An 11,694-nucleotide genomic window follows, 5' to 3' on the forward strand; every position below is an offset into this window, starting at 1 on the left:
CTCCAGAGCTCCACCTGCTGCTTTGGTCGCTCTGTAGGCAGAGCTGCGAAGTTCTCGCAGAGAAGAGAACTTTGCAGCTCTGCCTACAGAGCCACTAAAGTTGTAGCTGAATGGGCAGGTGAAGGGGGTACCTGCCCCACTTGTTCCATGGCCGCTTTCAGCTGAGCTGCATTGGGCACAATATGCGAGTCATCAAAGAGCCACATCACACTGAAACTGGCTGTTTGCTGCCTCCTGCCCAATGCCGCTGCCATGAGGCCATGGAACAAGCTGGGTGGTGGTAAGAAACCAGTATACCAGTTCCTTACCTCTACCTGGCTAGTTCTCCGGCCTCATGGTAGCGGCATTGGGTGTGACATGCAAGGTGGAAAATGACCATGGCCAGTGGCAAACAGCCAGGCCCAGCATGGATGAGGGCAGGCATGCAAACCTAGCTGGGATTGGGGGTCCATGGTGTTCTGTACCAGCCTGCTACCGGCCCTGCAGAAAAGGCAGGGACAACCCCTTTTACAAGAAGGCAAGAGGCTGGAATTACGCCTGCCAAATTTATTGCTACAAAAACAAATAGAACAAGACACGAACCAAGAAACAGGAGCTTTTCAAGCGGTTGCCTTCAGCAGACCAGCACTCCCACACATTCCCCCTTAAATACAGTTCAGGGCGTGGCTTCTCTCTGCCTCCTTCCAAGGAGCCCCATTGCCTTCCTCTGTTTACTCCTGATTGACTGCCTCCTGCGTCGGGCGTCCTTGAACAGGGCCAGCTGTGGGTCATCTCCATCCACGTTGTCAGGCTCACACAGCTGGGTCTGCGTCGTGACCAGATGAGAGGGGCCTGGCTGAGGCCTCTCATCAAGCTCTCCAACCTCAGCAAGCTCTTTAACACCCCCCTCCTCCTCCTCCTCTGAGTCATCTGACCCAACTGCCAAACCCATAGGCTGACCCTGAATCACAACACATGGCGCCAATGGAGATCCGGCTTTCCCTGCTTGTGGTGGCCTTGACTTGCTGGGTGTGGGCATGCTCTACCACCTCTTCTCAAGCTTGCTAGCTGGCCATTTCACCTCCTTTGTGCTGAGCGGGCCAGGTGCTCCAGGCAGTGGTGGTAGCCTAATGGACCTGCATGAGCTGCTGGTGGTGGTGGCCCAAGGCAGGGCTAAGATGTGTCGGGTGTGTGAGGGGAACAAGCTCCACATGTGGGCCAAGGGCAAGATCTGCGATGGGGCCAAGGAGATGACTAGCAGTAACCTGCTCTCCAACCACAAGCAAAACCAGATGGAATGGAGTAGGCACATCTAGGGGTCTGCATCATGTGCTTCCCCCCTCCCCTACTTTGCCTGCTGCTGGAGGGCTGGCCCAGTATTTGCAGTGGCTTGCGGAGCCCCAGAGTGTGCTGGTCGAAGGGCTGGCAGGCTGTGGCTGCTGGTAGACACAGTTGGTCCCCATGCGCTTGCTGTGGGGAGGGCAATGGTGTCAGGCAGCAGCAGCCTTGGTCCCTGCCTCGCCTTGCCTTGCCCTGAGGCAATGGCACTCCTGCCCTGCTCTCTATCTCTCCTCAACCTGCAGGATGAGCCTCCTACCCACCATTCCACCCACCAGAGACCCCCTGGATCTCTCCCAACCCTGCCTGGCCCCCACAGGTGTCCCTCCCCCTGAGCAACATTGAAGTGGCCATGCCCACCCCAGCCACACCCACCTAGTCTGCCATGACCACTGCAGCCACACCACCCAGTGGCCATGCCCGCCTAGTGGCCATGCCTGCCCAGTGGCCACCCTGCACCCGATGATAAATAAGTGGGGTTTGGGATGCAGTTTGGGCACTTGGTCTCTAAAAGGTTCGCCATCACTGCTCTAGTCCTTCATTTCTCTTGATTTGCTAAACCCAAATTCTGCAACTGTTCGTCATATGTTTTAGTCTCAGCTCTTTAATAATTTTAGTGGCTCTTCTTTGCACTTTTTCCAAAGTCTCAACATCTTTTTTGTAGTATGGTGACCAAAACTGGATGAAGTATCCCAGATGTAGCCTTTCTAAAGCTTTATAGAGTGGTACTAATACATCACATGATTTTGATTCTCTGCCTCTCTTTATGCAATCAAAGATTGTATTAGCTCTTTTGGCCACTGCTGCACACTGTTGCCTCATATTTAAGTGATCATCCACTAAGACTCCAAAGTCCCTCTCACAGTTGCTGTTTTTGAGCCAGGTTTCACTTGTATCAGATTAAACCTTGCTTTTCTCCATATTAAATTTTCTTTTGTTGGATAGGGCATATTGTTCAAGTCTGTCAAGGTCTTTTTGGATTCTGAGCTTACAGTATCTTCTGGGGTGTTGGCTGGTCATTTATGAAGATATTGAAGAGTACTGGCCCTAAGACAGAACCTCGTGGTACCCCCACTGCTTACTTGCCTCTATGTATATGTTTTACCATTAAGGATGACTTGTTAAGTACAGTTTGCCAGTTACAAATCCGTCTGGAGGCGATGCTCTCTATGCAACATTTCTCTAACTTATCAAGAAGTAGGTTGGGATCTTCTTTGCTGAATGCCTTGCTGAAGTCTAAGTATACTATGTTCACAGCATTTCACTGGTCTACTAATTATTCACTCTGTCAAAGAATGAAATAAGATTGGTTTGGCATGATATGTTTTTAACAAACCTATGATAGTTTTTTATTATCTTTTCTATTATCATCCCAGATATTGATGTTAAGTTCATTGGTCTGTAGTTTTCTGGGTCTTTTTTTCTCGCTTTTTTGAAGATAGTAACTGCATCAGCTTTTTTCCAATCCTCAGGTAATTCCCCTGTGTTCCAGGATTTTTGAAAGATATGGTACAATGGTTCTGAGATAACATCTGCCAGTTCCTTCAGAACTCTGGCATGTAATCCATCAGGTTCCAGTGATTTATAGTCATCAAGATCAGATAGGCGCTTTCTAACCATTTTCTTGCTTATTGTAATTTTTATTTCCAGTCTGTATTTCCAGTTATTTTTTGGTAGGTTGAGCTATAGGTTTTTGGGGTTTTTTTTTGGTTTTTTGGTGTGAAGACTGATGCAAAGAATGAATTAAGCAGTTCTGCTTTCTCTCTGCTGCCTGTTACTTCCTTGCCATCTTCCCTCTTAAATAATCTTTTTTTATTATCTTTGCTTTTTGTTGCAAGTTTTTGTTCATTCTGAGCCTTTGCTTTCTTGACTTTATCTTTGCAGATTTGGGTTATTTGTTGATACTCTACCTTAGTTATGTGTCCCTCTTTTCTTTTTTGTACGTGTCCTTTTTGTCTTTCAGTTTCAGATAAATCTTTGTGCAACCATGCTGGTTTCTTCTTGGATTTCTTGTTTTTCTTTTTTTTCAGCAGTATTTTTCTGGACTGGGATTTTAGGATCATATTTTTCAGAGTTTCCTATGCTTCTTGAGTTGTTTTCTCCTTTAGGATGTTCATCTATGGAATGTTTCTTAGGTTCTCTCTGAGTTTGTTAAAATCAGCTCTTTTGAAGTTTAGGACGCTGGCTGGATTATATTCTATTGCTTGTGTTTGCATTAACTTCAACTTCAATCACTTCAGGTCCAGTATAGCTTCTCCTCTAGTTCCCTGTTCTACTTTTGGATGACAAATTTCTCAGCTAGATTGGTTTGGAATCTCTTTGATCTCCTATTTGCTGCAGAATTTGTCTCCCATTTGGTATCAGGGTAAATGATACCAATCTCCCAGTACTATTGTGGTATATATCCTACATATGTTTTTAATTGTTTAGCAAAAGGTTCATCTATTTCTTCTACTTGATTGTGTGGCAGTATACAATTATAGCAATCCTTTTTCCTTTTATATTGACCCATATAGATTCTAGGAGGTTTTCATCCTTGGTTTTGTAGATTTCTGTAGAGATGTAGTGATCTTTTATATATAATGCAACTCCACTTCCTCTTTTGTTAGGTTTGTTTGTTTATTTATTTATTTATTTATTTATTTATTTATTTATTTATTTATTTATTTAATTGGATTTGTATACCGCCCTATTCCCGTAGGACTCAGGGCGGTTTACAGGGCAGTTTAAACCATGAATACAAAAAATTAAAAACAAATAAAACAATTAAATTAAATTCAAGCCTCAAGAGTAAATCTAAAACCCAGTTAAATTAACAACCCCACAGTCTGGACCAAACAGATCAAAGAGCCAAGTTTTCAGGTCCCGGCGAAAAGAGCGAAGGTCGGGGGCAATCCTAAGTTCTGTGGGTAGTTGGTTCCATAGGGCAGGCACACCCACAGAGAACGCCCTTCCCCTGGGAATAACCTGCCGGCATTCATTAACCAGCGGTACCCTGAGAAGGCCCTCCCTGTGGGGGCGCACAGGACGATGGGAAGATGATGCGGACAGCAGGTGTTCCCTTAGATAGTCCGGACCCAAGCCATTTAGGTCATTACCAGCACCTTGAATCTTACCCGGAGGGCAACCAGAAGCCAATGCAGCTCACGGAGAAGAGGTGTTACACAGGAGTATCGGGAAGCTTCCATCAAAACTCGTGCGGCTGAATTCTGCACCAGTTGAAGCCTTCGGGTGGTCCTCAAGGGCAGCCCCATGTAGAGGGCATTGCAGTAGTCTAACCGGGAGGTCACGAGCGCATGAGTGACTGTACGTAGAGCATCTCAGTCCAGATAGGGACGCAACTGGTGCACCAGGTGAATCTGGTCAAAAGCCCCCCTGGTCATGGCTCCTATATGATCTTCCAAACTGAGCCGTGAATCCAGGAGGACTCCCAAGTTGCGAGCCCTATCAATGGGGGGTAATACCTCATCCCCTATTGTTAATGATGGAGAAGGCTGGTCAGCCCAAGATGCCGGTATGAACAGCCACTCAGTCTTGTCAGGATTGAGATGAAGCCTGTTTCTCCCCATCCAAACCTGGACCGCCTCCAGGCAACGGGGCATCACTGGGTTGGGTTGGGGTGGAAAGAAAAAGTTGGGTATCATCAGAGTACTGGTGATACCCCACCCCGAAACCACGAATGAGCTCACCCAGCGGCTTCATGTAGATGTTGAACAGGAGGAGATAGAGGACCGACCCTGAGGGACTCCACAAATGAGAGATCTCGGGGTGGACCTCTGTCCTCCCGTCAACACCGACTGCGAGCGGCCCAGGAGGTAGGAGGAGAACCACTGTAAAATGGTGCCTCCCACTCCCAGCCCCCTGAGACGCCGCAGTAGGATACCATGGTCGATGGTATCAAAAGCCGCTGAGAGGTCTAATAGGACTAGGATAGAGGAACAACCCCTGTCCCGAGCCTGCCAGAGATCATTCACCAGTGCGACCAATGCCGTCTCTGTGCTATGTCCAGGTCTGAAACCTGATTGGTACAGGTCGAGATAATCAGTTTGTATCCTTCCATCAGTAAATTCCAGTCATGAGTTTCATCCCATCATGTTTCAGTAATGGCAACTATATCTTATTTACCTCATGAACTAGTACTTCACATCCACCCTGCTTCTTCCCTAATCTATGAACATTCATGTATAGATATTTGACTCCTTTATGGGTCTTGGTTATGTTTCTTATATCTCCTACTTTGTATCCTTTCCATCACTCTCAACTTCATTGTGTTTTTCTTTTCTTCTTCTTCTTCTTTGTCTTTATTCCCTTCCTCCTAATATGGTTGGTTATCTAGTGGTTTTTGCTTGGAATTAAGTTCTAAAAGTCTTGAAGAATGCCTCCCCTCCGCCCACCTCAATTTTAGTTTAAAGCCCTTCTGATAAGATGAGAGCATCATTTTCTGAATATATTCTTTCCAGTTCTTGTGAGGTTCACTCCATCCCTTATAGGTAATGCAGACCATGGTCTAGGACACAGGTCTGCAACCCGCGGCTCCGGAGCCACATGCGGCTCTTTCAGCCGTCTCTTGCGGCTCCCAGTCCTCTGCCATGTGCAGTCCAAAAAAAAAAAGTGGGACTAAAAAAGTTCAACCAATCAATTCAAATATGCAGGGTAGGTGCATATCTCGCCTTGGCTCCACTCTTCAGTCAAACCCTGTTCTGCACATGCACGCATGTACACACACGTGCACACATTTTTTGCGGCTCCCAGTTTTTCCTTTGTGAGGGAACTGGTTCCAAGTGGCTCTTTCACTGTTTCAGGCTGCTGACCCCTGGTCTAGGAAACCAAATTTCTCTTGACGACACCAGTTTTAAGCCAGTGGTTCATTTCTAAAATCCTTGGCTCCTTCATTGGATGTTGGTCTTTTGTTGGAAGTATAGAGGAAAACACCACTTGAGCTCCTAATTCTTTAACTTTCTTCCCCAGCTGTTTGTAATCTCCTGTTATTGTTTTTAAATTCATTGTTGTGTCATTGGTCCCATCATCTAGAAGAAAGGAGTAATAATCAATGGGGTTGATTATTTTAGTAAGGTTCTCAATTAAATCTTTGATTTTTGCTCCAGGGAGACAACATACCTCCCTAGATTGACTGTTCAGTTTGCAGACTATAGTTTCTGTTCCCCCAAAGAATCAGATCTCCTATCACCAATATTCCCCTTTTTCCCCCTAAGGAAATTTGGTATACTATTCTTCCTGTCACAGAAGTGCTGGGTTGTGTCACCTTTTAAGAAACTATTGGTGACTGCTGTTTTATAGGTGTCTGCATATTTTCTTTCAGGTGGAGGCTATGAAAGCAATTGTTCAGTTCCAAAAGGGCTTTGCTAGAGTGGGCTAGGGTAGATAGTAGGGGCTTTGCTCTTGGTTGCTCTTTTATTCTAAAAGTGACATGTTTCCATTGGCCTTCTTCTTCATATATAGGTCATTTTTTTCAGAACCTGTTTGTTCCTTATTGTGTTCAATTTGTGTGTATCAGTTTTCTTCTTTTTGTTCATATATGGGGTCATTTTTTAAGAAGCTGTTAGCTCCCTATTGTGTTTAATTTTGGTGTAGTCTTCTTGTTTAGGTTGGGGATTCCCGCTTTGTTCATTGAGTTTCAGAGTGGCTGGAGTTGCTTCTAGACCATTTACTCTTTCTTCTAGTAACTCATATGATTTACATTTGATACATATATAGTTTTGGTCTTCTGTGGGCATAAGCTCAAACATATGACATATGTCTCTATATCCATGATTTTTTGGTTCTTTCTTTTTTCTTTTTTCTTTCTTTTTCAGTCCAATTAACTTTTGAAAAAGAAAATAAAGCACCTTTGAGAAAACTATGAACTAAATGATTGAGAATTTCCATAGATATTCTGAGAGAACTAATTCCTATGAATTACAATGTACACAAGTAGGTCAAGGTAACATAGTAGCTATACAAATCATAGATCTGCTTAAATGACTAACAACAGTAAGGCAGACCACTGAATTTTTGAATTTCTTATTTCTTATTTTCTCTCTTGATTTTTATATTTCTGTAGTACATCTGTGAGCAATTGTGTCAAGTTGAGTTTCTTATTTTTCACTTAAGTGTATATATGGTTATTTCAAGTGCTGAGACATTCCTCTTTCTTTTCTAGAGTATTAGTATTTTTTTGTCTTAGCTACATATTGTAGTATTAATACAACTGCAGTCAGCAAGAACAATGAATGATTAAGCATTTATTGAAGTACCTGGAAGGAAAAAGTAACATAGAATTTCACATAATTTTGCTCTTTTTCCACTCCCATAAAGTGATTTAATAAAGTTTAAGACCTGGGACTCCTACTTAATACTGTGCATTTTTTATTTTACTGCTGAACTCAAAATGGCTCCCCAGGCTTTCAGATTTGGACTGAAACTAAATCCTAAAAGCACTTTCTCTAGAAATCCATGGATAGAATAGAATTTTTCAACTATTATTCCACCTGAAGATAGGCACAAGTATATAATTAAATATATCTATTTTACCAGAATATAATTCATTCAGTTTTGACCATTTTTTTCTGATGATTACATATTATATTGTGAGAAACAAAAATATTGGCTATAGTTCTTCTATGCAAGGTTTAGGCCCAGGTGAACTAAATCAGGCCTCATGGAAAAAGTATTGAACCAAAGCCTGTGCTATGCTCAGTTTTATAATCTGAAGGAGCTATTTGTAATAACAATTGCAACTGTACTTTACTTAATATGATTTTGCTAAGCTTGCTTGTTTCAAATATATTTAGACTATAAGGACTGGGGGAACTGAAAGTAGTTGATGGGTGTAGGTTCAAATGCACATGGGTATGTGGAAAGTTATCAGAAGAAAGTCTGCAGAAAGCGCAAAGATGCTGACCATCTGTCTGTGGTTTAAGGAGAGTTAAGGTACAAAAGACCGAGAGGGGTTCAAGGCCAGTTGGCACTTACTGTCACTGCTACAACTGCTAGTCAAAAGCTGGTCCTCATTGCAATGGGTATAAGTATGTATGTGATTGCTTTGTGTTCTAAATTTCAATAAATAAGCCTCTGATTCCTAAAGTGAAATGTTTGTAATGTGATCTCTTGTGTCTTTTAATGGATTTTTTTGCACAACAATATAATGTTGATATGTTGGTTGTTGGTTTGGAATTTTGACATTAACATTTAATTATTTCTATTTTATTATAGCAGAAATCTGTACACAATTTTTAGTGTACAGCAAAAAAATGTAATAAATGATTTCATTGTTAAAATTTGTCCCTTTTTATGTGTACAATTTTTCTACACATATTTTCAAAAGCACAAGTATACATTGACATTTCTCTCTTAATTTAGCTTTTCTTTCATAATTTGCAGTACTATGATTTTCAAAAGCTGTGAAGCATCCATTCATAGAGTGCTTTGATTCCAATGTACTCTCAATGCAATAATCTGAACAAATATGTGGGTTGGGTATATCAGATAATTAGCACTTAAAATACAGGTCAGGATCTCAGCATAGAATTAACATCCATTGATTACTTTATCTACTTTATTTTTATGTATGTATTTCTTTCTCTATATTCCTTACAAGATCTGTATCCAACTGTTGGTCCCAGCTGCTAAAACATTCTGTTGATAAATTGTTAGAGTAAGTAAATCTACCTTTTCAAATTCAGTTATATAGCTAAAATCAAGCTAATTGATTTTTTTTCCTGGTATTTTTCATATTGCTTAGGCTGAAGTGTTGAATAGGGACTTATTTCCTGTAAGCTTGTGCCATGTTTTGAATTATCAGAGGGACTGAGGGACACAAGGGTTGATGTGAGTGCTTCTGATGACAAATTGCCTGCAGGTTATGCCAAAGGTATGTGTCCAGCCAACTGGATAATGAGGGTGATAAGGTGTAGGCAAGCAAGAAAGGACAGGTGGGGAAGGTGGAAAGATAGATGCCACTTTGGATAAAAAACAGGCAGGATAAATGAAGAATGGCTACAGACAGCTTAAAGCTAAATATTCAGAAGAGATGGATGAAAACAGGATATTTTCCTATTTGCATAGATCAAAGAGGATGAGCAAACTCAACTTAAAACAGAAATTGTTAGACTATTCCTGAAGGACAGAGCCTGTGAACATGTAGGCTCTGTAAGCAACTTATCCATAAACAAAGGATTAATGGTTGTTAATTCACATTTCATATTTTTAATTACTGTTCTGTTTCAGGTTGCAAATTCAGTTACTAAGCAATAATAGTAATTTACTCAAGACTGAAAAGGTAATCAGAAAATGAAGAAATGAAGGAAAACAAAACAGGGTCTCTTAAAAACAGAAGCTTGCCTGAATGGTGACACTTTTAATAGAAGCATGCAGAAGAATAGTCAAAATCCAGTCCAAAATTAAGAAAACCAAATCAGGTTTGTAAGTCAGTCAAAAGGTTAGGAGTTAAGTGATTTATACCAACAAAGTTCAAAGGAACAATATACCAGAACATGACATCTGAAGACTGTTTCTAACAGAAACTTTTATCATGGCAATTTCTTAAATCAGGCTGCAGCTAGTTATCTTTAATTAGGACCAGACAACACATGACCCATTGCATCATTTTTGTCTCCATATATAATACAGTCCTGGTCTGTTTTCCTTCACTTCATAACTCTGAGGACAGCCCCAGTAAAGCCTCCTTCCCCCTCCTCCTCCTCACCTGACTGCAGAACTCTCTGCCACTTTGCTGGTGGGAGTGGAAGCAAAGGGAATAGTGGACAATGAGGAAAACTGCTCCCCTACTTCCCTTTCTGTCCCAACAGCCCTCTTCCTCCAGGGGGAAAGAAAACTCACCCATTGACCAACAGCACCCACCAGACAGCCCTACCTTGCCAGCAGGCACCCAAGTCAATCTCTTTGTATTCCCACACCAGTCACCGTTATTAATAAATTTCAGTTTTCAGCTTCAATTCCAAAGCAGTTAACAGCTGCTTGCTTGCCAAGCCTTGCTATCAGTCAATTAGGTGCAGGGGACTGAGAAGCAGAAAATAGGGAAGGATACACCCTCCAATTTTCATCCATCTAGATCTTAAGATGCAAGATTGGATCTGCGACACTAGAAATGGAGATTAACATAAAACCCTCTTGTCTTAGAACTACCTCAGTTAACCCACCCATCTCTGCAATATCTTCAATAGTTCATCATCACAAGCCCACATTGTGAATTCTATAGAATATGCAACAAAAACTTGATTTAATAGCTTTTGGCCATTTTATAAGTATCTGGAAATGGAACAGATATGTCTCCTTCTCCTGTTACAAGAGGTAGGATTCCTGCATTTGGTACAACATTCCATGAGAGAGTCAAAGTGACATTCCTGTTCCCCTTGAGGCCATTTCCATCATCAAAGAAAAAGTATTTTTATTTCATATCTTTCAAAAGCAGCTTTGGGTTATCTCCTCTCAAGATAATTTTGTCCCAAAGGACAACTTGATTCAATGCATTGTTCTTTGCTGAATATTCTGCTGATAAATATAGAAATAACAGTTTCACATTCCAATCAAATATACTTTGCAGATCTGCACTAATGTCAAAAGTAATGACCATTTTTTAAAAACTTAAGAATGGTAAAGTCTCAAACTAATAGGAGAGAAAAGGCTTTAAGGAAATGTTTTTCAAACTGCTTACCATATGAGAAGATATTTTAAAATAATAGTCTTGGTAACTTAGTAGTTCATGAACTTCTAAAACTTTTTCAAAGGAAAGAATATCAGCTTACATTTTCATATACTATATTGTCCTATCAAACTGTTGACAATAGCTTTATCTCTTTAGTTTCTTCTCTATTAACTAACAGCTACTAGGGGGCTTACTACCTGAAAGTAGGGCCTGTGAATCTTCTTGTATCAACATATTGTTCCCTTTGCAGACACTCATTATAGCTTTAATAAAGGAAGGTGAAGCAATCTCCTTTTATAATACATTTAGTTGTAATTGTCAAATAGTTTGTGATACTAGTTATACCAGTGCCACATATAGCATTCCATGATAACAATACTATCCCATTTTGATATATTTTGGTCAATAAATCACAAGTACAACCAATCTCTAATTTTACTCCAAGCATGATTACACTATTTTATGCAAGCTATGATCTCTAAACTAGAAACTAGATGCAAATATAGTGTTGCTACAGTTCAGACGTAATATAGTGTACTGGCTTATATTAAAAATATATTAGATGGACTTTAATGCTTAACTTTACTAGCACAAATCAGTTTTCCATAGGTATTAGAATAAAACTCTATAAATGTTATTGCTTGACAAGAGATGAAGAAGTAGCCATTTCATATGTTAAACTTGTGTATTGCTTTAAGAGATTGGGAGTGGGG

General features: G+C 41.0%; 1 protein-coding gene across 1 annotated transcript; it reads right to left on the reverse strand.

Annotated features, from left to right (window-relative positions):
• Positions 1-10,486: 10,486 nt before the first annotated feature.
• LOC310643555 (signal peptidase complex subunit 3-like) lies at positions 10,487-10,909 on the reverse strand (the record flags this gene model as incomplete). Its single annotated transcript, XM_083368027.1, is given in 2 exon segments — positions 10,487-10,723; positions 10,727-10,909. Coding segments are annotated over 2 exon segments (351 nt in total). The 3' UTR covers positions 10,487-10,555.
• Between the last annotated feature and the right edge of the window lie 785 nt (positions 10,910-11,694).

The sequence above is a fragment of the Vipera ursinii genome, assembly GCF_947247035.1.
Source record: "Vipera ursinii genome assembly, chromosome: 7".
Lineage (NCBI taxonomy): Eukaryota > Metazoa > Chordata > Lepidosauria > Squamata > Viperidae > Vipera > Vipera ursinii.